General features: G+C 48.5%; 1 protein-coding gene and 4 non-coding genes across 5 annotated transcripts; 4 read left to right on the top strand and 1 right to left on the bottom strand.

Annotated features, from left to right (window-relative positions):
* The first annotated feature begins 7,670 nt into the window (after positions 1-7,670).
* On the top strand, positions 7,671-7,776 carry TRNAL-CAA. The gene is made up of 2 exons: positions 7,671-7,708; positions 7,731-7,776. It is a non-coding gene; the product is annotated as a tRNA-Leu (tRNA).
* Positions 7,777-9,514: 1,738 nt separating this feature from the next.
* TRNAL-CAA lies at positions 9,515-9,620 on the bottom strand. The gene is made up of 2 exons: positions 9,583-9,620; positions 9,515-9,560 (listed from the first exon to the last, which is right to left on the bottom strand). It is a non-coding gene; the product is annotated as a tRNA-Leu (tRNA).
* A 6,795-nt stretch (positions 9,621-16,415) lies between these two features.
* Positions 16,416-16,768, top strand: LOC123609393 (60S ribosomal protein L35a-like; the record flags this gene model as incomplete). Its single annotated transcript, XM_045500406.1, has 1 exon — positions 16,416-16,768. A coding segment is annotated over one exon (315 nt), but the record flags the coding sequence as incomplete, so codon positions are not given.
* Positions 16,769-18,254: 1,486 nt separating this feature from the next.
* On the top strand, positions 18,255-18,326 carry TRNAM-CAU. The gene has a single exon. It is a non-coding gene; the product is annotated as a tRNA-Met (tRNA).
* A 1,092-nt stretch (positions 18,327-19,418) lies between these two features.
* TRNAK-UUU lies at positions 19,419-19,491 on the top strand. Its single transcript has one exon. It is a non-coding gene; the product is annotated as a tRNA-Lys (tRNA).
* The last annotated feature ends 4,875 nt before the right edge of the window (positions 19,492-24,366 follow it).

Below are 24,366 nucleotides of genomic sequence, written 5' to 3' on the forward strand. Positions count from 1 at the left end.
TCGGTGAGTCCCTCTTTGACTCCTCGTCCTAAGGTTGATTATATATTCGAATGTCTGGGTTCCTGTTTTTTAAGGTTCTGGAAATTTCATGTTCCACCCTCATCCCCTTTCCTACTTTCTCCGTGACAGTTTCAACATCAGAAGGGCTGTCTGGGGACCGGGCTCGGACCAGCAGCGCCTCAAAGTAACGAGACCGGGGTCAGGGAGGAAAGGCGCCCGGAAGCCGCGGGCCCCCGAGCCAAGCCCGCAGCCGGTGCGCCTGGAGCTGGCAGGGACCGCTTCCCTCCGTACTCTCGCGGCTCGGTCGCTGGCTTACACGGAAACAGGAGGAACCAAACCCAAACACACCTCGACTGCTGGCCAGGCCAAAGGAGTCATGAAAACGACCCGGAAAAGCAAGATTCCGGCGCTGGGAAGCGGGGGAGCCGCGCGGCGCTTCCGCCCGGGACTCTGGAATGCGCGCTCCACGCGGCAGGGGAGAGGCCGTGCGACCCTTGCCTGCAGGGCCGGCGGCCAGCCGGGCAGAGGGACCCACAGGCTGGGACAACCACCGTGCGCAGGCGCAGCACTGCCCGTGTGCCCTGGGGCCTCAAGAACGCACGCGATCGATCGGAAACCTAACAAGGGGTGGGCGTGTCCATGAAGGTGAGAGCGAGGTCAGTGGAGGGGGTTCAAGGTTACCACTTACTCTTCGGGGCGCCGTGCTGACCCCGCTAGGATTACAGGTCCGCCCCCCGCCTCCGGGAGCGGCCAGTGTGTTCACATTCTCCAAAATCCTCGACTTGCCTGCGCAGAAGGGCCCTGTCTTCCGAAGCTTCGCGTCGTCGCCCGAGTATCGGAGAAGGGGGTGCAGGCCCGAGGAGGGTCAGAAAGTCCCAGCCGGCCTGTGATTTGCAGGTTTGTGTACAATGTTCACTTCCTGCTTCTAGCACCTAAAGAAATGTATAACGTCGGTGAAACAGGCCTGTTAAGGTCAGAGAAATCACTTGAACTTTTTTTGGGGGGGGGGGGGTTGTTTTATTTTTTAATGATCTTAAGTTATCTCAATGGGCTCTCTGCCCTCCCCTGTCTGCAGAGACAAAGGCTGAAATGCGTTCATTCGATGAGCCCTTGGGCTGGATTCTGTGCAGGCTCCTTGTCTTTCGGCAAGGCCTCAGTAGGTAGAGACCGCGCGGCGTGCGTGCAAATCTCGACCACGCGGCGTGTGTGACAGACTGTTTCACCTGCAGATACAGTTATATTGAGAGCGTTTTTGCAGCTCTGCGAGGGCCTGCAAGAAACCACAGTTCTCGAAGGGGACGAGCCCAGATAGCGCTCTTCTCCCAGCTTGAGTCTCCAAAAGTCAGCTAAGCCTTGCCTGGAACTCAAGACCTCAGGGGCAGGAAGACAGACGGCTCCAGGTTCTGATCATGGAGGCGTGGCCCCCTCATAAGAATTAAAGAACTCTCTTTAAGAAAACGGGAGAGGAAGCAGAGAACACAGTCGGGAGGGAGACGGCAAGGACGGAAGTAGGAGATAGACACCCGCCTCCATCAAGTCCCCAGATCTGTTGGCAATACTCCCAAGGGGTCCTGAACCACCCCTCTCCCAGGCCCGAGTCTCCAGGCGGGACTCTGAATTTTGGTCCACTTCCACTAACGCCGCACTAAGGTACTATATAGCCACACAGGATATCAGGTGGCTCTTACAGATTTTTAGAAGAAAACTATATTCGGTATGGGGAAAGGCCATAAAATGCCAGTAAGTGAAAAAGGCTGAGTGCAAAACTACATGATACGATCCCAATTTTATTCTAAACGCCTTGCGCCTTGACTTAGAAGGAAATAAGTCAGCACAGTGGGGACTCTCCGTTGGCTTTCGAATTTATTTATGTGTAAAGCCCTCTATAATTAGCTTGTAATGCTTGTTCAATTATACAAATTAAAAGATACTTGAGTAATATTTCTCTGTGTTTGGTTGAGCCTTACTTACGGTAAATGTGATTTGTGGAGCCAAAGGATTCAGAATTCCACAAATGTAGGACCCAGCCCTTTGACTCTGTGATGCTACCCTTGACAATTCACTTTTCCCTACTGTTGTCATTCATTTTTACCTCCTTCTGATGTAGGAAATCTTTGCCTAACTGGAATTTGGTTTTCGTTTTTTATTTATTTTGAGAGAGAGAGAGAGAGAAAGAGCATGAACAGGGGAGGGACAGAGGGGGAGAGAGAGGGAGAGAGAGAATCCCAACCAGGCTCTGCACTGTCAGCACAGAGCCGGACATGGGGCCTGACCTCATGAACCGTGAGATCATGACCTGGGCTGAAACCAAGGGTCAGATGCTTAACCGACTGAGCCACCCAGGCACCCCTAGAATTTGTTTTAACAGGTGTTTTCGGAGAGCCATTGGATTCATCTCCAAATTTAGGGTTAGGTTCAAGAGAGGAAATCGGGGGCCTCTACTTCTCTCTTGCCATCTCACATCTGCCAGTAGCTTCCACGGGCTGAATCCACATAGGAGCTAGCGGGGCAGGAGAGCCCAATGGGATACAGCCTTCCAGGGAAGAAACGCAGGCCAGAGAATGGGTCTGGATGAGCAAAGGAAGGATGATCAGCACCCTAATGTAACTGCAGTGATAGGGTTAGGGTAGGGTTGGTCGAGTCATGAAATTCTTGGATGGACCTCGGGTAATAGGGTAGGTTGACGCTTGAGCAGCGGATACATAATATTTACTTCTAAACAGCTTGAATTGGCCCATATTGGGAGTACAGCCATTGCAGTATGTTGGCCACTAACTGCCATCGGGTGAGGAGGAAGGCAGGAAATCTAGCCCTTTCTGGCAGTCGCCTCCCAGGGAGACTGGTCTGCGAAAGGCAGCTCTCCTGTGAAATAAGGCTGGTTCTGGAGAACATGCCGTGGGGCTTCTGGTTTCATGCCAAACACCACCTAAGGCTGCAGTGATATCTCCTGCTCGAGAGGCGGTCATTCTGTTTCTCTTGGGGACCCCATGAGCTACATAAATAATGTCTTGGAAATCTCGTTCTGATTATACTGGTAGCGTGGATTATCTTTTTAAAACGCACGATCCTGCCCTACCCTCGAGTGTTGGAACGCTCCCCTAATACCAGGGATGGGCAAAGAAACATCAGTTTCTGGTCCACAGAGAGGTCAGCTTGTTCCAGAATGTAATTAAATGCACTCCTCCCTTCCCTGAGGAACTTTCACTACAAACAGTCCATCGGCAGAATTAAACAAGATGCTCACCGATACAACTGATTCCTTTCTGGCACGAGCTCCCTATCTTGGAACAGAGTAGACTAGCGGTAGACATTTACGGACTGTGGTGGTCTGCCGACCGTACGTTGAGTGGCTGTGTTCGGTTTTATGTCCTTCTTGTCACTCGCCCTCAACAGACTCTCCGCAGACAGTAGCCACACACCTTTGTGTGCCCTCGGGCTGATGGGTGGCTGGTTAGTTCCATTGGACACAAAGCAGAGAGAAGATTCTGGTCTTGCAGTAGCTCCTTTCCGGCCATCAGGACTCAGCTGGGATCCGTAACCCCTTTCCTTACAACTGATACCCAGCGTGGCTTCTGTTGGCCTTTGGAATCCCTCATGGGTAAGATTTAGTGAGACAAATGGTCTTGCCTCCTCTTTTACAGGGGGAGAAAGGGGGCAGCAGGAGCCAAGAAGGTACACACACATTCCTAGCTAGGCGTAAATAAGTGTCACTGGGTCCCAAAGGGGCCTGGGAGAGAAGGTCACGGGCAAGAATGTCGGGGGCTCCGTAAACGAGACACCCTGTTCTGGTTCCGGGAAGAGACAGAACAGAAGAGCGTATCTGGTCCACCGAGCCCACCTGTACGGGGAATGTAGAGATAGATTTTTCGCTCTCTGCAGTGGAGAAAGGGGATAAAGCACACTCCAGTGCGGAGAAGGTGATGGTGACGCCAGCACGAGACCGGGGGAAGGAACGTGCCTACGTCTCTGCCTTTCACAAACCTCTGCGCCCCAGACATACCCCCCACCCACCCTAGGTCACGCTTGTCCCTAAGCGGCAGCTAATCTAGAGTAGAGAGAAATTGTTAGCCCGAGAAGCCTGGAGTCGGGCCACTCCTCTGAAAGGACGTGAGCGACAGATAACAGAAAAGAAACGGAGGCCCTAACCTTCCCCCAGAAGAACAACAAAGAACCCAGAGTTGCCAGTGCACTCAGAATAAAAACCACGGAACGACAGATTTGCGAGAGAGTCGGCAAACTCTTCCTGGAAAGGGCCAGATGGTAAACGTTTTAGGCTTCGCGGGCATATGGTCTCTGTCGCCACTACTCAGCTCCAGACTGTGGCTCGAAACTCGTCTCAGATAAATAATACGTAAGCGAGGAAACGGGGCTGTGTTCTTACAGCTCTTCGTTCACAACACTGAAATTAGAATTTCATCCAACGTTCACAGGTCATGAAATATTCCCTTGACGTTTTCAACTACTCTAAAATGTCCATTTGAGCTCACAGGCCCTGTACAAACGGGCCTCGGGCGGGATTTGGCTCCCGGGGCTGGTTCCCTGACCCCAGAATAGAATACACTACGGAATGTCAAATACAGGTAAATACCAGCTCTCAAAGTCCACTCTGCGGTGGGAGCTCCATTACCTGGATTTCTTGTCTTTTCCTTTTTGTCTTGTTCCTTTAATTGTCCTCTGATTGCATTTGCCATTACTATTGTTTCAGTTACCATGGCTACAGAACAAATTACCCCTCAAATCAAGGGCTTAAAACAAGTATGACATAGGTTTTGACTTAAAAATACATATATGTGGGGCGCCTGGGTGGCGCAGTCGGTTAAGCGTCCGACTTCAGCCAGGTCACGATCTCGCGGTCCGTGAGTTCGAGCCCGGCGTCAGGCTCTGGGCTGATGGCTCAGAGCCTGGAGCCTGTTTCCGATTCTGTGTCTCCCTCTCTCTCTGCCCCTCCCCTGTTCATGCTGTGTCTCTCTCTGTCCCAAAAATAAATAAACGTTGAAAAAAAATAAAAATAAAAAAATAAAAATACATATATGTAATTTGTGTAGGGCCCTGATAGATAGTCCACCTGCGTGCGGCTCAGCAGAGATCTTTCTGGGATCTGACCCAAGGCTTCACAATTGCATCCTTGGCTTTCTCTTTAGACCATGTTTTCCCAGAAGACTTTTCTTAATTGTAACATCGTCGGTCATCTGGAGAAGCTGGCAATGGGGAACAGTTTTACTGGTGAATATTCACCAAGTCCTGGCTCCTTTATAATTAACCATTCTTTCCTTAGTGTGTCTGTCTCTCGTAGTGTGTCCCTCTTGGGTCTCATTTTACCATAGGCATCTAGGAAAAGCCAGGCGACACCTTCAGCACATTGCCCGGAAACGTCCTTCGCTGAATCTCCAAATTCATTAGGTACATTTTCTATTTTTTTTTTTAATTTTTTTTTTCAACGTTTATTTATTTTTGGGACAGAGAGAGACAGAGCATGAACGGGGGAGGGGCAGAGAGAGAGGGAGACACAGAATCGGAAACAGGCTCCAGGCTCTGAGCCATCAGCCCAGAGCCCGACGCGGGGCTCGAACTCCCGGACCGCGAGATCGTGACCTGGCTGAAGTCGGACGCTTAACCGACTGCGCCACCCAGGCGCCCCACATTTTCTATTTTTTCACATTTACCACAGTAACAGTCCCGCTAAGCTTTCTGCCATCAGATAATAATGCTCTCCTTTCCTCCAGCCTTTTCGAAAAGGATTTTATTAAAATCTACAGCCAACGTGGGGCTTGAACTTGCAACCCTGAGACCAAAACTCAGGTGCTTTACTGAGTGTGCCAGCCAGGTGCCCTTCTCCGGGCTCATTTTTCCTCACCCTCCCTGAAACGTCCCTGACTCTGGGATCGCAAGTGCTGCCAAGTTCTGCCAGCACACCACCACGGTGGTTTCTCTGGCCTTTAGTGAGCCACGGCTGTGTCCCCCACGGCAAGGCTGGGTCTTAGCCAGGGGTGCGGAGGGGCCGAGGGCTCACCCTTCCAGGCTTTCTCTCGGGCCCCTCTTCCCACTGTGCTTTTTCAGCCCTAGGGGCGGTGACTGCTCCCTGGGTCGCTCTTCTCAAAGTCTTCTCAGTTGTCTTTACTTGTTCCTAGCCAATTCCTTGTTCCTCCGACCCCTCCCTTCAGTTAACAATTCTTGACACTAAAACTTGCCCTGTGCGTTACAAGATAAACAAGTTCTGGGGATATCGTGTAAAACATGCCAACCATAGTTAGCAATACTTGAAAATTGCTGAGAGAGTGGATCTTAAAAGTCTTCATCACAAGGAAACAATTGTCACAATGCGAGGTGACAGATGTTGGCTCAAGTTGCTGTGGTGATCGTTTTGCAATACGTTCCTATATCAGATCCTTACGTCGCCCATCTTAAACTTACAGTGTTCTAGGTCAATCGTATCTCAATACAAGGTGAAAAATAAGTAAATAAATAAACAACCAAACAACTTTTCCTGTCAAATTACTGCGCGGTGTCTCTCTCCTGATTGGACGGATGCCCCCGACCTCTTGCCACGTAAAAAATCACATTAAAACGTGATGGCTTAACTGACACAACAGCTCTCATTTATTCTCTCCCACATCTGTCACAGGCGTTCTTATGGCTGTACTCAGAAGCCTCTACTATTTCAGATTTCACATCCAACTTCCCCTGAACTGGTAAGGAAAAAATTGGTAAAATACAATATAACAAAGAGGTGTCAGGAAATCTACTATCCACGAGTTCATGACATATTGACTGTGCTGTGAGGAATCCATCTATGAAAGACAGTTGGATTATGGCATATTTTCTGCTGCAATTCCATATGACGGGGCATTCAAAATAATATCTACTTTCAAGTATCTCCGATATTTTAAACCTGTATGCAGAAGTTTTCATTCCACAGAAAATATATACATAGACTTCAAACCGGTGTAGGCCGAGTGCAAAAATTCAACATATGCATATATTAAGATATGCACTTAATTTTCGATACTGTTGTAACTGCCGTGCTGAAACATAATCACATTAAAAAGAGTCAAATCTACAAATAATAACCCACCTTTCAAAAAAGGTATTTCCCACGCAGCTTTAGAGTAATAGATGAAGAAATCACAGATTGAAAAGTGATGTCTTACAAATTTAAATGTGCTGTATGGATCTAGACCCTTGCGGTCTGATTACAGGAACCTGTCGATACTCCTGTTTATCGGAATTTTAAAGTGCTTCTCTCTTTCACGGCTTAGTCCCAGAACGGTAGTTGCACCAAAGTTACTTCTTTTCCTTCCTGGCTATTTCATTTTCACCGTCAGCTGGTGTTTTTCCAGCCACCGAAGGCAAACATGTTTCAGACTAGCTGCTGCCGCCCAAGGTGGGTCATTTTTACTGAAAAGCACCCGAGAGCCGTGGAGAAAGGAGGGGCAGGACTGTCCTGCAGCGCCCAAGCGACCCCGCAGGGCGGAAGACAGCGCTGGTGAGTGAACTGGGGAGCTAGATGAAAGGTTAAGGGCGGCTCGGGCGCCGTCCTCCCCCGCGGTCGCGTCTCTGGGTTCCGAACCCGCGCCTCGCCCAGTCTCTCCGCGAGACGCCGCGGGCGCTGAGCCCCGGGGCACGCGCGGAAGCAACTCAAGTAGCAGATTTGGCAGGTGCTCCGCCGCGGTGTCAGGATGGCCGAGTGGTCTAAGGCGCCAGACTCAAGCTTCCGCTTCCTGCTCTGGGGCTTCTGGTCTCCGCATGGAGGCGTGGGTTCGAATCCCACTTCTGACACTTCCGTTTTGTACCTCTCTCCGTGGATTCAAGATTCTCCCCCGTAACCGCCCGCGACTAACTAACCGGCCACAAAGAGAGTACGGGGGTGTTTTCACGGATATTTGGACGCAACCCCTTCCCTCTTCCCAGAAACTGGAACCGCGTGCGCGGGTGGGCGAGTCATCCACAGGCGGGAGGGGTTTTTACTGAGGAGAGAATTACTGAACCCGCGAGCGGAAAAGCACCTGTTCCAAAGTTCCGTCCCAAAGTCTGCAGTGCCGCCTGTGAACTCTGAGAACGAAAACCTTTAAGTCAGCAATCGTGGAGAAGTGGCCTCGCTGTGCAAATGCGCTCACTAACAGTAAGAGCTCCCTCTGAGATTTTATCTCAGGGTTATGTGATTTATGTGATTCATTTTTTGAAGGTAAAAAAAAAAAATGCATTCTATGAAGTTCTGCGTAGGCTAACATCTTGGTCTGAAACTTCAGATCTTAGATGTTTGCAGCTTTGCTATCGAATATGAGTTTGTCCCCCTGTTACTGAATTACTATCCAGCAACTTCTCCGGCAGGGATGTGTCTCGGTGGGATTCCAGCTCAGCTCCACCGCTGGCCTTGCCTAGGAAAGTCATTGTAGTAGTTTTTTTTTCTGTGTTCAAAATAGAGAGATATCTGACACACAATATTGTGTAAGCTCAATATCGTGTAACACTTAAGGTGTACAACAGAGTTCTTAGCCGGCCACATAATTATCATTTCTTCTAGTGCTGACAACAATCGGCATCTCGGTTCTTGACAAGTTTAATGTTCATAACACAGTTTTGTTGTTTATAATCACTGTGCTGTCTTTTAGGGTTCCAGGACTCATTTATCTACTAGTTGCAAATATACACCCTAGAGTATCTCTCCCACCCACCCCCACCCCCAGCTCCTGGATTCCACCACTCCACTCTCTGCTGACACAATTTTGTTTTTAATTCCACATATCTCCTATATGTAGCATTTGTCTTTCTCTCTCTGACTCATGTCACTTAGCATAATATACTCAGGGTCTATCCATGTTGATTCAAATGGCAGAATTTCCCTTTTTTCTCCTGGCTGAATACTCTTCTATTATATACGTATAGATATATATCTCTCACATCTTGATCCATTCATGCATTGACAGACAAAGGTCACTTCCATATCTGGGCTATTATGCATAATACTGCACTAAACATGGGAGTGCCTAGGTCTCTTCAATGCTGTTTTTATTTCCTTTGAATAAATACCCAGAAGTGGCATTTCTGTGTCATATGAGAGTTCTGTTTTTATTTATTTCTTTTTTTGAGGAAACTCCACCCTGTTTCCGGCAGCGGCCGTCCCCGTTTGCACCCCCACCAGCAGTGAGCCAGGGCCCCCTTTTCTCCACATCCTTCCTTCAACAGCCTCTTCCTGAGGCTGGCTATTCTAACAGGCGTGAGGTGATATCTCATTGTGGGTTGGATTCGCATTTCCCTGACAGCTAGTGATGTTGAGAACCTTTTCATTTGCCTGTTGGCCATTCGGACGCGGTCTTTGGGCAAATGTCTATTTAGTTCCTCCGCCCATTTTTAAATCAGATCGGTCGCTACTTTGTTATTAAGTTGTATGAATTCTTTACAAACTTTGAATATTAACCCCTTACCCAGTACATGGCTTGCAAAATTTTCCTCCCATTCTGAGTGAGCCCTGGGACCAAAGGGTGATGATGAGTGAGGCAAGAACCAAAACGAGCGCTGTCAGGAGTGGGATTCGAACCCACGCCTCCACGCGGAGACCAGAAGCCCCAGGGCGGGAAGCAGGTGCTTGAGTCTGGCGCCTTAGACCACTCGGCCATCCTGACGAACCGTGCACCCTCGGGGGTAAGGACCATTAATGACCGAGGCCCTTCCGTGCAGGAAGGGGGCGGGGCTCTGTTTCCAGAAGGTACGGGGGCGAACCACCCGCAAACCCGAGGGCACAAGCGGACGAGCGGTGCGGGGAGTTGCGCGCTGGCGGCGGGGTGAAGGCGCGCGTCCCGGGGGCCTGCCTGCAGGACCCGTCTGGGGCGTGGGGTGCGGCTGCGGGTGCTACCGGGGCCGGGGTCACGGACCCTCCCGCGCCTTCATCTGCACGAGCTTTCCCGCGGGGAGCCGGCCCCGGGGCGCAGCGGTGTTTTCGCGTCTCACCGGCTCCGGCCAGGGCGCGGGGAAGCCTTGAACGTCCCTGCGCGGCCCTCGGGTTCCCTCCCCAGGGTCCCCCGGCGCCACCCCCTGGCTCCCCTCTCCTCTCCCCTTCCATTCCTTCGGCCTGCAGGGCGAGAAGGGATGTGATGCGGGGCGCGCCTCATCATAGGACGCAGAATGAGAGAAGTAGGAGGGCGCGGACGGACGACTGGCTTCACAATCTCTCCTGAGTTGAAAAAGACGTTGTCTTTTAAATGCCTCCTGCCTCGACCAATGTTCCCTTTTCCTGCTGCCCCATAGGAGCGTTCTTGGTCAGTCCCCCCAGTTAATGGCCTGCAGAAACCTTTCGTTTCCCACGAGGACCCCCGAAACATGCAGGCCCCGACTGGCAGACAGCTGTGCCAGGATCCTAGTCTGTGTGCCCGGCCGTGGGGGGCCGGGGGGGGGTGGGGATAGTTGTCTGGTTTGGGTTGGTGTCGGTCTTCACAGAGAGCACCCCAAATACTGTCTCCAAGGCAACGCAAAGTAGTGGAAAACGTGAAGGTCTTGAATCAGATGTGTGTGCCTGAAGCCCCGTGACTCACAAAAGTGTGGTGTGGGATCGCTTCGCACGACTCGGGCCATCTGTGAACGTGTCCTCCATCCCTACATTTAGGGAACAAGTCCTCCCTCGAGATCCTCCAGGGATTAAGGAGACTTCATGTAGGGCCCCCCCCCCCCCCAGCAAACCATGTGACAAGTGGCCGCTGCTCAAGACGCTGGGCACCTTCACTTTTCTATTGGCTAACGTGGCACTAGGCTGGTGTAGCAGCAACTCCAGTCCCCTGCTCCATTGCCCTTTCTGAACTGTGGTGTTCTATCTTCCAAACACTTAGAAAATGTGCTGCGAGTCCTCCTTTCTGCCAATGAACTTGTTTTCAGACTTCGCCTGCCCACCTTGGGCGGTGTGCTCTCTCAGGATGCCCTTGACATCTCAGTCAGGACTTCTTCCTCCTTCTCTCTTGGAAACTCTCCCAATATATTGGTGTTATCAATCAGATGAAAAGGCAAGGCCTTGGGGTGCCAGGCTGGCTCAGTCGGTAGAGCCTGTGACTCTTGATCTTGAGGTTGTGGGTTGGAGCCCGATGTGGGGTGTGGAGGTTACTTGGCAAATAAAGTCTTTTTTTAAAAACCTGAAAACTTGACTTCTAAACATATCATATGAACACAATGTCAAAGGTTGCCTATGTCTCACTAGTTAATGAGTAAACAGTTAGAAATGTTTCCAAGGAGAATGGGAAGAGCAGACCACACGCAATCAGAAAGGCTGAAGTCAATTTGCTAACAGGTGCAAAACTGGTTAATATCCTATAGCAAAAAGCTCGGTGTTTGGGGTCCTCTCTTCTCCTGGACAGAATTGTATTCCAAGCGTGCAAAATCCTTTGCAGTGATGTAGACAAGAAGCACTTGCAAAATTGTTTGTTTTAATAAGTTAACCTCTACCACCATAGAGTTCTAGAATAGCCTCGTGAATAGAAAGTCAGCCCAAGGTGCCCATTCCTAGAAAACTGGATAATTCCCAGAGGGTCTGCTAGACCATGCCCAGCACTTCACTAAGGCAAGGACCCAATAATTTCTGTTGTCCATTTTTACGTCTCTGATGATTTTTTTTGACGCATGCGAAATCTTATACAAGCTGATTAACAGTAAGCTAATTAGGAGAGTGGAGAGGGAGACATGTTTGATCAGGTCACTGTGTTCTGACTCTTGTCTCAGTTGACCTATGTATAAAATGGGATATATGTACTTAATTTCAGTACTGTGGTCAGGCAGAACACTTTGAAATCTTTTATGCTTTCCTTAGTTTACATGCTTTTCCAGGGGAGCAGAATAGGCCACCCCAGGGTGTGCCACTTTGGCATTTGACTCAACTGCCTGAAAAATGTAGATAGAAGGCCTGGCCCAGGAAGAGAGCAATTAGCAGAAAAACTGTAAAAAGTGTGGAACAGGGGTGGTGAGCTGGGGGGAGCTCACAGGGCCTGTTTGTTCTAAGTCCTTCCTGTGTCCCATTGTCTTTGCACCACATGACAGATATTTGCTTACCAAACGTTTGCTCTGCCCATCTTCCTGTGAGTCGTCTTCCTTCTTGTCGAAGCCCCAACCCCTGTCCCATTCCTTAGCTCAGAATGGCATATAAATCAACTTGCCCCTGAGTCTCTTGTCTTTGGGGCTCCCATATGTATGAAATTAAGTGTGTTTTCTCCTATTGATCTGTCCTATGTCAATTTAATTAACAGACCAGCCAAAAGAACCTAGAGGATAGAAGGAAAATTTTTCCTTCCCTACACTTTCTAATGGACTCGTGTGTTCCCAAAATTAATAAAAACAAATGTATTCTTCTTCTTTTGTTCTGCATCTTTTTTTTTTTTCTATCCGTCCCTATTTGATTATTTAAACTATCAGATGTATGTAGTGTTGATGACGTTTTGGGGTGATGGTGGGGTGGTCCGGAGCCGACAATCAAGAAAAAACTCTTGAAGACACATCCTTGGTGCAAAAAAAAAAAAAAGGTGATTTTATTAAAGCATGGGGACAGGACCCATGGGCAGGAAGAGCTGCATGGGGTTGTGACAGGTAACTCATTATATACCCTCAGGCTGGGAGGGGGTCAGGGATAGGTTAAGTCTCTAAGGCATTTTGGAAGCAAGGTTTCTAGGACTTTGAGGGACTGGCTGTTGCTAAGGAAATGCCACTTACTGCCGTTTAATAAAACCTCAGTCATGAGACCCTTCAGATGTGTATCAGGGGCCATAAGCTTGGAGTCTGATTGCCAGCATCTATCTAGGGGCAGTTGAGATAAAGGAGGTAGACTTACAGGATCCTCGAGGTTGGGATAATGTTAAGCTAAGGTTGTCTTTTGCCCCCAGCAAAGTGTCATCATCGAGGCAGCTGAGCTCCTAGCGGGAGGTCACTCTACCAGTTTCAAGGAATGTTAGTGGGCTGTAGGCAGTAAGGGAATTTAATTTTTCATCTGCCTTAGTTTCCCACATCACCGTGGCCAGCACTTACACCCCTTTCCTTTGTTCCTGGGTAGCCAGGAGTGTCCTGGGAATATCACCCATATCCCACCTGGGGGCGGGGGTGTGCCAGCCTGTACTTTGCCCTCAGCTTGCCCCACACTCCCCCATCAGTGTGAAGGGAATTCAAAACCAGCATGTAATATTTGTTTCTCAAGCCCAATACAATGTACAAGTCAACTGAAACAGTCAAAACCTAGCAGACCAGAGATTTGGCCAAGGTCATGAAAGACTCCCCGATTTGGCCGATTGACGAACGAACACCATGCTGGTAGAGTAAGCAGTTAGGTTCTAACAGGATGTCTGGAGGCCAGCAGCAAGGAAGTCAGAGGCCGGTGGTGGTAACACTCCGAAACAAAGCCACGAGAAGCCAGATGGCACCAGACAGGCCAGAAACCCTCACCAAGTAAGGGAGAAAAGGCCCCCCAAACCCTGCCCCCACCGAACACATCCTAGATATTCCATCCCCTAGTTAACAACGGTCAGTAAAAGCTAGACACCCAGCCCCTGACGGCGGCTCTCCCCTGAGCTCACTTGCTCTCACATCTCTAGCGTGCTCCCACTTTAATGAACTTCCTACTTGCACCTCTCAACCGTTGTGTCTGGTCTGTCCTTGAATGCTTTCTTGTGACAAGACCGAGAGCCTTTGGGGACCTCCTGGGGACGGGCTCCCCAGTCTACCCGGGACCACTTTCAGCCCAACCATGCCAACTGCAGCCCCAACAGAAAGGCAGGGACTTAACCTTGCACAGACTCGACCTTGCAAATGGACACCACTCTTACTATTCCAGCCCCGCGAAGACACGTTCTTCCTGTCCACCCCCCCACCCCAGCCCAGCCAATGAGAAGCCACCATGCTTCAACTTCCGGTTTGCTCCAACAAACCTTTGGTTTGGAACTGCCTTCCCAGCTCACCCCTTTTCTGCTTAAAAAGCACATTTCTCCTTTGTTCCCTGGACTTGCCTATGGTTTTGCCAGATTGCAATTCTCTTTTATTCCCAAATAAACCCATCTTTCGCTGGTAAAAATAATAGGCAGTTTTTGTTTTTAAGGTTAATAGGCTAATTCAATACTGAGACAATAAATATCTTCATTGATTTAAAAGGTCTTTACAGAATAATTGTTCAACACTTACTTTATGTGTCACTAGAAAATAAGCTCTCTGAAGACAAAAGTTTAGTTTCTTATTCTCACTGCTTAGAACTGTGTCTGGCACATAGTAGTGAAAAGATGAGTTTCAATAAAAGTAAAGCCGTAACTCATACAGATATAAGAACCACCGTACGTTAAAGGCTTTATTTAACTCATAATACAGGAATCCAGCAGATTTTATCAGTTTAAAGGAGAATCCAAAGAGTAGGTATATTTATAGCTCAGGAATACTGAAATAAATGTGAAAATGTGACCCCAGCTTTTGGCACAGCAGGGAAGGGAAGTCATCTGAACCTCTACTGTCCAAGACAGAGTTTTTATGTCTATAGACAAGAATTATTTTCCATTGCTCCCAGGTATTCACAATTACCGAATTGTCGAGTGAATCAGAATTAGATAACCCAGAGGGGATTCTTTGAGAGAATGCGGGTTTTCCGTTGACTCAAGACATTTTCCCCTATTGTACTTATTGAATGTTTGTTGATTAAAACAACGACCCGCAGTATCTGCCCCTCCCTCACTTGTGCTGTCTCTGTCTCTCTCAACATAAATAAAAAACTTAAAAACAAAACAATTACCACGATGAAATATAAATAATACCTCCAGTGCCAAAGAAAGTTTGCTTTATGGTAATTGGAGGCAAAATTTCACTGGCTTGTAATTCTACTATTCTTCCTTTCATTATCTTGTCTTTTTGTTGCATAAAATTACGTTAACATACTCACATCCTATTTCACTTTTAGCTTTTCATATGTGACTTTCTGGAAATTATATTTTTTTCTTTCTTTTAAGAGGCATCGTGCTATCTTCTTATGCTAACAGAAAGAATACCTATTATGAAATATTTTAATCTCAGGATCTGTAGACTAACATTAAACCATCACTGGCTGGTTCTACAACCAAAGCACAGCTGTTCTCTTTCTTGTTTGAACCTTTTAATCTGTTTTCCATGCCTCTTTATTAGTCTTTCATACTTTCCACCTCTTAAACTCTGTCATACTGCTTCCGGAATATTCACTTAGATTTAGTCTAGTTTTTCTCTCTTTATTTGTATATTTCTTATTACCCTTAGAGTGTTGAGCATGATTTTTAAAAGAACACTTCTTAGCTTTCATGTAGTCAAAATTGTCAACCTCTGTCTTCACCGTTGAGTTATATTTTGTCTTCACTCTGGAACGAAATTCACTTCAAGGTCAGTTCCGTACACTTCCATGTAGATGGCCACGTTAAAAAAAAAAAAAATCTACCGCGGGTGGTGTTTACAACAGCCTTCAGCAGTGGGATTTCAAAATGAAGACTCTGCACTCTCCCCTTGAAAACACCAGGCTCCCTCGTTGAAAATTCAGGTCCCGACTTTCCAAAAGTGAGAGCAAGATAGCAAAGAAGGCCATGGAGAGGCCAGGAAAGAGAACGGGAGCCCTGGGAAACTGGGGGAGATGGACCAGCTACATAATTTACGGGACCCAATGACAAAGGAAAATGGGGACCCCTGGCTCAAAGAGCGGGAGAAATGTGCTGTTAAAATTACTAAAATCTACCCGCATGGGGGTGGGCTAGAGGCTCGCTCCCACCAAGACTCCCACCCAGCGTCCCCTGGTAATGCCAGCTGCGAGACTACAACCTTTCCCCCCAGATCTCCTAGGGAGCTTACTGCTGGAGGGAGGGGGTCAGGAAGGGGAGTGGGAAGGGCAAATTGGCACCAACCCTTCTCTGGGAGGGAAGAGCCAGGAGAGCCCAGGCTTCAACGAAAGCCCCAGCCTCAACACGCTCCGTGCCCCAGTGAGCATCACGAAACATACTTAAAGGGAAAACTCTTAAGAATTTCAAGACGGCATCTGCAGAGCATAAACCCCAAGACAGAGCCCTTCTAAGTGTGGGTTTGGGGGTGACGGTGCGCTGTGTGACTGCATAGGTTCAGGCCCATAAATCCGGCCCTCTTGGGAATCACACACCATATTCAGAACCTTGAGAGAAATAATGGCTGAGTCCCTCTGGGGGTGAAGTATCAGCTGTGGTTCTAGTGGCTTCCAGCTGGAGCTGAACTGTGATCGTGACTTGGGCCTTCTCAATCAGACCTTTCTAAGTAACTGCATAGAAACTGGAAGACAGTTCTGAAGCTGACGATGAGGCAGTAAGGAGTGGGCGATAGAAACGGTTCCTTAAGAAGCCTGAAGGATCTGTCCTCTTTCTGCCGTCTTGGAACCCGTGGAGGCCTGTTAGGAACCAGACTCCTGAAACGACAAATACGTCTGGAAGGCTGTGTGATCCAAAGCCATTTTTGCTGGCTGTAGGCGAGGTCTCCAGAACCAGAGGGAGCACACAGCTCTTCTTAAAATTGTAGGTGTGTATGCTCGAGATGAAACTGAATTCTATCTAGGCAAGAGATGCGCTTATGTGTACAAAGCAAAGAGCAACACAGTGACTCCCTGTGGCAAACCGAATAAAACCAGAGTAGTCTGGGGAAAAGTGACTCATGCTCATGGAAACAGTGGCATGATTCGTGCCAAATTCCGAAGCAACCTTCCTGCTAAAGCCATTGGCCACAAAATCTGTGTGATGCTGTACCCCTCAAGGATTTAAACTAACTGAAAAGTAAACAAATAAAGGTGTAGATTTGTTGTCTTGTATTTTTGTTAAAAAAAAAAAAAGGCTGAAGTATTGATAACTTGCCTTTGTAAAAATCCACTTACAGATGTGACCTCTCCCCAGGAGAACCACAAAGTTACCTTGGCTTCCACTCAAAACGAAACGTGGGGGAAATGCTACCTCTCCAGTAGCAGGCGCCTTCTATGCTCCAGACTTTTTTTTTTTTTTTTTTTTTTTTTTGCTTTTTAACTTTGGAGCAATTCAAATCTTACGAACGAATATAACATGTAACCATGAAGCTGAAAGGAGAGAAGTCTGGTTTTGAATAAGTACGCAGCAGGTGGCCATGGGCTCAGATGTGAGCGGAGATCCCAGCAAGGTAGGATCCCCTTGGGCTCTGTAGCTCCAAGGCCAAGAGCCTGGAGGAAAGACGGAAACACCTGCGCGAACTGAGAGGAGGCTTCATATACTTCTGCGTAGGAGACAGTCTTTCAACTACGCTCTCGGGGCATCCCCGGAAGGTGGGAGAAAGAAGAGACGGTCGATGAGAGGGACAAGAAGGAAGAGCGAAAGGGTGTCAGGTAAGAAATGAGGACATGGAAAAGTTTGGAAACAGCTTGGCAGGAGTCTTTGTCGGGAAGAACCAGGCCTCGCTGGCAGAAACGGGTCCAGACGTAACTAGAAAGCGATCCGGGCCTCGCTTTCTGCTCCAAGGTCACAACATACGTACAGACTCTCTCCCAAACACCGACTCAGTGTCGGGACCAGAGATTGGAGATTTCGTGTAGGCAGGACGTCCCGCTGCAGGGGAGGAGGGCACGGAGCCTCCTGTGAGTCCTGCGCTAGCCCCTTCCCTGCAACCCCGGTAGTGGAGGTTCTGCAAGGAGCGCTTGTGGCTCCTCCCTCTGCCCCGCCCTCTGCCCCCGACCCTCCCTCCGCTCTCGCCCCCCACCCCGGAATGCTCCGCCCACTTCCCCTCGCTCCGCCCCGCCCCCCTCCCTCTGCCTTCGCTCCGCCCCCGCCTCGCGCGCCCCTCCCTCTACCCCGCCCGGCCCCCCTCCCTCCCCTCCCTCCGCTCTCGCCCCGCCCCCGTCCCAGCCTGCCCTTCTCTCTGCCCTAGCCGGGTCCCCACCCCATCCTTCCCCTCCCTCTGCCCCGCCCCTCCCCTCTAGCGAGCCCAGGCTCGGCCCCACGCCCCCGCCCCCTCCTGGGTGGCGGAGGTGCAGGGCGACCTAGTTTCGGGTCCACGAGCGCGCAGGTTATGGCGCGAGAGCTCCGAGCTTTGAACCCCCCGCCAGAACTCCACGCGGGCTCCCGAGAAAGGGCTGCGGACCCTGGGTTTTCTGAGTGTGTACAAAGGCGCGGACGTGTGAGGGATTCCCTGTGGTCGCAGGTCTGAGAAGGAAATGTGCGGTGGACCCCGAGTGGAAGGCGGTAGAAGAGCCGGCGGAGAAGAGAGTGTAGACACCCGAAAAGACGTACTAATTAGTGAGAGTCTAGGCCGCTGTCACCGCAGGTAGCAGAGTGGCGCAGCGGAAGCGTGCTGGGCCCATAACCCAGAGGTCGATGGATCGAAACCATCCTCTGCTAGCGTGTTTTTATTCAATCCGCACACTGCCCTCTCCAGCTCCAAGATCCGCACGAACACCAAGGCCGCTCGTGACAGTGACACTACTACCTTACCTTTCTTGATCTCTTTTGGATCTTGTTGGAAATTGGCCATTATCAAAAGCGTGTCTTTATTAACATCCCCATACTGGGAAGGGACGCGTCATCCCGTTTATGATCCCCGCGTCTTGGCCCCTGCCGAGGTGCGACCACGTGTCGTGCACGCACGAAGACCTGCGGTGACGCCGCGCACGCGCTCGCATCTGCCTGGTCCGTCCCTCCCGTACACAGGACGGAGCTCAGGACCGAACGTGGAGGTAAAAACAGCAGGGCGAGGACGCAAGCGTCCCCGAGCGTCGCTGGGGAGGGGGCGGTGCACTGCCCGGGGTTCACGTCCCTGCCGGGTCGGACGAGTGGGCGCAAGAATGACAGAACTGGCAAAGGGAGGTCGGACAGGTGTGGGGGAGACCTGCAGGGGTGGAGGGAAGGAACGTGACGGAAGGCGAGGAACGACTTGGACACTGCGGCGCGTCCCGGACAGAAGCCCGTCTTAGAAGCGGCGGTCGCGTGTTTGCCCGCTGCTCCACCCTCACAGCCCAGGCACCCCGACGCCGAAGGAAAACACTGCTGGAAGCAACGGGAATTGAACCTCCGCCCTGTGCCGCAACCTTCGTTCTTTACCCAGCGTTTGGCTCTCCTAAGTTTCCTCCCATTTTCGGAAGTCGCTGGTGGAACCCGCGCTTCCTCCTCGCGGTGAGCCGTGGGGACACCCGCGCGTCCACGCCCAGGCCGGCTCCGGGGGCTCTGCCTGCAGGAATATTCCTTCCCACCAGACGGATCCCCCCTGTTCCCAAGCGACTTTCCTCCCACGCCCCCTGCAGTAAATACACCCAATACTTGTGTCGCGAAGAAATGCAGCGCTCAATGCCGTCGAGCTCAGCGGCAGCGCTGAGGCCCGGACTGTGTGAGCGGCGCAGCTGGGGGACACCAGTGATCTCTGGAGTCACGGGCATCACTCGCACGTCTTGGAGCCCTTAGTCATTATATGCAGTGAATGAGGGCCCCTGTCGTGAAGCCTGGGTAGCTCAGTCGGTAGAGCATCAGACTTTTAATCTGAGGGTCCAGGGTTCAAGTCCCTGTTCAGGCGGCCCGTGGCTGTTTTATTTCAGTTAGGCCTACAACATCTCTGGAGCGGGGTCTCCACAACAGCCGAAACAGACCAAGGCATATCCTTGCAAGAGTTTACGTTTTTGGTCTTTCATTAATCACACTTGTCTGTTTTCACGTTCCTTTGACACGACTCATTCATCTTGGAGCGAAGCCTGTCAGTGAAGGGAAGAGAGTCTTTGCGGTCTGTCTCCGAGGTGACACAGTTTGGGCCAACTCTTCCTACAAGGAAAGTTTGTGGCACCTTAAAAGCACCTGGCTGAAAAGCCATATGCGAACACATTTTGAAATGGTCTTAGCTGCTTTTTTGTCTTTACATTAAAAAGTTTCGGTTGTTATCCAGGGATTTGGATTATGGTTAAAGGCCCTGATCATGGGCTTTGAAGTGCATGGTGTGTGTGCGTTAAACCATGGCCCTGGGAACCCAAGGTACTGAGAATTTACTGGTTTTCTAATTTTTTCTGTTTTTAGCCTGACGACATGGAGTATAAATAATGCACTTAAGTTCATTGTGTTGGGTCTCTCCTTTTTTCGTTGTTATATTATTCATTTGAAATAATCAGGTTCATGCCATGTTGCATCTCTACCCTATCCTTGTTTATTTTATTATTTTTGTAGGTACAGGGACGATATCGTTCTAAAAGTCAAAACCATGCAGAGATACTGGGAGAAATGTCACTCGTCTCAGTGGTTCTTTGGTTTTCCTTCCCTCTCTCTCTGCTCACTCCCACCTTCTCTCTGTGGGCAATCAGTCCCCACTCGGCCTATCCTTCCTGTACCTTTTCCTGAACAAACAAGCGGATACACAATTTTAAAATTTCCTCTTCTTTCCTAAAGAAACCACACCACAGATGTTGATTGGCACTTAATCTTTTCACTTACCAAAAGACCCTAGAGATCACTCTATGTCAGCTCATCGAGATCTTCCCTGGTCTTACATTGTTACAACCGCAGACGTACCCCGTTGTGTGAAAGTAATGCTTTATTTGACCACGTTCTTCTGTTTGGGCATTTCGGTTGTTCGCAGTTACAAATAATATGCGCGCGTGTGTTTTCATTCTGTTGCAGGTGAGTTTTCAGGGGAGGTCATTAGGTTTGGGATTGTTGGGAGAAATGATGAATGCCTATGTGATCTTGTTAGATATGCCCCAATTCCCCTCCATAGCGGTTATATCAATTTGTATTCCCACCAGCAATAAGTAAGACTGACTGTTCCCCATGGCTTTGACATACCTTTTAATTTTTGCAAATCTAATAGCAGAAAAATGGCATCTCAGTTTGGCGTGAATTTGCATTTCTTTATCTGTTAGAGTTCGGATATACTTTTATATATATAAGGGACTTAAAAAAAATTTGTTAACACTTGTTTATTTTTGAGAGAGAGAGACAGAGCGCAAGTAGGGGAGGGCAGAGAGAGAGGGAGACACAGAATCTGAAGCAGGCTCCGGGCTCCCAGCTGTCAGCACAGAGCCTGACATGGGAAACCACAAACCATGAGATCATGACCTGAGCCACCCAGGAGCCCCGAAGAACTTTTTTAATATCTTAAAAAATTGTCTATTAACATCTTTTTACTATTTTACTATAAAGTGTTGGCTTTTGTTTCGATTGTTAATTGTTAATTAATTGTTCATTGTTTATCTCTCTATCTTAGACATGTTAACACAACAAGAAAACACTACATAACAGAATGGGGGGGGGGTTCATTTAAAGTAGTGATAACAGGAAGATAGAGACCCTTGCAATGAACTGAATGTTTGTACCCACCCCCCCCCCAAATTCATATGTTGAAATTCTAAACCCCAGTGTGATATATTGGGATGTGGGGTGTTTGGGAGGTAATTGGGTCAGGAGGGTGAAGTCCCCGTGAATGACATTAGTGACTTACAAAAGGAACCCCTGAGCGCTCTCTAGCCCTCTTTGCCCTGTGAGGATACAAGAAAACAACCCAGAGGAGGGCTCTCACCAGACCCCAGCCACACTGGCACCGCTGGTCTTGGACCTCCAACCTCTGGAACTGTGAAAAATAGATTTTTGTTGTTTATGAGCCCCTCAGTTTATGGTACTCTGTGAAACCCTTTGTCAATAAGAATGAAAACAAATACAATAAACGGTCAGTTGAAAAAACCAGAACAATATCAATAAAATTAACAAATGAAAACACAAGGAAGAAAATGAGAAAAAATAAAGTGCAGAAAACAGTGTGGTAGCAAATAGAATAAAATCAAAATTTTTCTGGAAGAAAATAACTTAAGGCAAACTAATGGCTAATTTAATCATGAGAAAAGGGAGAAAACAGATCTAAGAAACACTGAAGGGAAATCAACATCGAAAACAAAGAGATGTTGTCAACACTATAAAAATATTTTGCAAACCCCTTTGAGATATATTTGAAAACCTAGACGAAACGGATGAGTCCTAGAGAAATGCGGTTTACCAAAATCAAGACTACATCAGCAGACAACTTAGACTATGTGCCATAAAACAGAGAACGTTATCAAGGTACCACTCCACAAAAAACCACGAGGCCCAAATGGTCTTGAGAAGAATTCTGCCAAATCTACAAACATCAGATAGTCTGAGTGCTACATAAATTATTCTAGAACACAGAACATGAAGGAATACTTTCAAATCCTTTTTATGAAGCAATTATAGCATTAATGTCTGAACCTAACAGTAAAAAAATGTACATGTGATGATCATACAGGAAAATCAATCTGAAAATACTGACATTAGCAAACAGAGTCCAACACCATTCTGACAGAGTGAGATTTACTCCAGGAATTCAAGATTGTCCCATTTTTACGAAGTCCATTAAAGGATAAGGATATGTCACATTAATAGACGTAAAGGGAAAAGCCATATGATATCTTCTGACACTGATGAAGGAGCATACGGCAAGGTGACACCCTCCAACCTCCCCCCCACGCCCCCACCTCTGCCCAGACGGGTGGGCTCTTTGTGACATTCCTCAGGCTCCCCTGGTTGCCCAAGAACCAAAGAAAGGGGAAAACAAATGGTTGACTGATAGACATCACAGTCGTGCAGGACCTGAGTCTCCATCAGTTTGTAAGTGTTTTCATGATTTACAAGAAAAAAGGCAATCTCCAGACACCTATAGACTTAGTTTCCCGGAGCCCCAACATGCCCCTCCCCTCCACAGTGGTGTGGGGAACAAGGACAGAAGGAAATGGCAGAACTAAATGTCCTTAGAACCTGCAGCTCATTGACAAATTCTTGAGGCAGGCAGAGTATAACATTCCTCCGGGAACCCCTACGGTCTTAATGTTCATGCTTCGCTAGAGGGAAAACCACCTTAGCTTGACAATAGCCAGGCCTCTGGTATCTTCTGAGTCCTCTTTAGCATATGAAAGTCATTGTAGAAACTTCCCTTTTACCTTTAAGTCCCCCAACTGCCAAGTGTGCAATCAGTCCCTCCTCACAACCTCAGAGCCGCTCTTCCTGCCCAGGGGTCCTGTCCCCACGCCTTAATAAAACCACCTTTTTGCACAAAGATGTCTCAAGAATTCTTTCAAGGCCATCGGCTCTAGACCCCCCACCAGTCCAAAACCACACCGATAGGGATACTGAAAAATCAGGTAAAATTCAACACCCGTTCCTGACTTAAAAGTTCAAGAAAATAGAAATTAATGAATACTTTCTCTGAACACACACACACACACACACACACACACACACACACCCATTTTGAAGCCAGCAGTTTAAGCAGCTTATAAGAATACAGCTGGTCACTACCCCCACTGCTACTCAATATTGTCTACTGGCAGTATTGGGAATGCAGTTAGATGAGAAATATCAGAGACATAAAATTTGGAAGAGGAGTAAAATGATCCCTCTTTGCAGAGGACCTGAGTACGCTTAGAAGACCCCAACATTCAACGATAAACATCAACCTACAAAAAAATTGCGGCACTCACAAATGAATAGACAAATAGATCAGTGCAGTCAAATACAAAGTCCAGAAATAAACCAAATCACATAAGGACATTTAGTCTATGATAAAGAGGGCATTTCAAACCAGAGGCGGAAAGATAGATTTGTTGATCAATGGTTGAGGAACAACATTCTTGGAATTGAAGAGAGTCGGGGCCTTGCTCTCTGGACAAGGCTTTAGCTTCAGGGAATGTTGGGGCTGGTTTGATCTTCTATGTAGACCGCTCGAACTGTCTCCACCATCAGCAATAAGGCTGTGTCACTTCTCATCATTTGTGTGTTCGCTGGAGCTACATTTTTCACTTTTCTTTGCATTCACAACTTGGCCGACTGTTTGGCACAAGAGGCCTAGCTTTCGGCCTGCCCTGGCTCTCAACATGCCTTTCTCGCTGAGCTTGATCACATCCAGCTTTCGATTTAAAGTGAGGTGCCCCACTCCTCCTCCCCTTGAACACTTAGAGGCCGTTGTAGGGCTATCGATCGGCCTGATTTCAATATGGTTGTGTCTTGGGGGAAAGAAAGGCCCGAGAAGAGGGAAGGGGAGAGATGGGGAAAGGCCGGTCAATGGAGCTGCCAGAATATACACAATTATCGATTAATTTCGCTCTCGTATTTGGGCACGGTCCGTGGCACCCCAAAACAGTTACAATGGGAGCCTCAACGCTCATGGATCACAGATCACCACAACAAATATAATGATAACGAAACAGGTTGAAATATTGTGAGAATTACCAAAGTGTGACACAAGGACACGAAGTGAGCAAATGCCTTTGGAGAAATGGTGCCAGAAAATTTGCAGGACGCAGGGTTGCCACAAGCCTACAGTTTATAAAAACAACAGTAATAAAAGCCATAAAGCAAAGCTCAAGGGAACAAAGTATGCCTATGTAACGTGTGAGTA

This window comes from Leopardus geoffroyi, chromosome B2 (genome assembly GCF_018350155.1).
Source record: "Leopardus geoffroyi isolate Oge1 chromosome B2, O.geoffroyi_Oge1_pat1.0, whole genome shotgun sequence".
Classification (NCBI taxonomy): Eukaryota; Metazoa; Chordata; class Mammalia; order Carnivora; family Felidae; genus Leopardus; species Leopardus geoffroyi.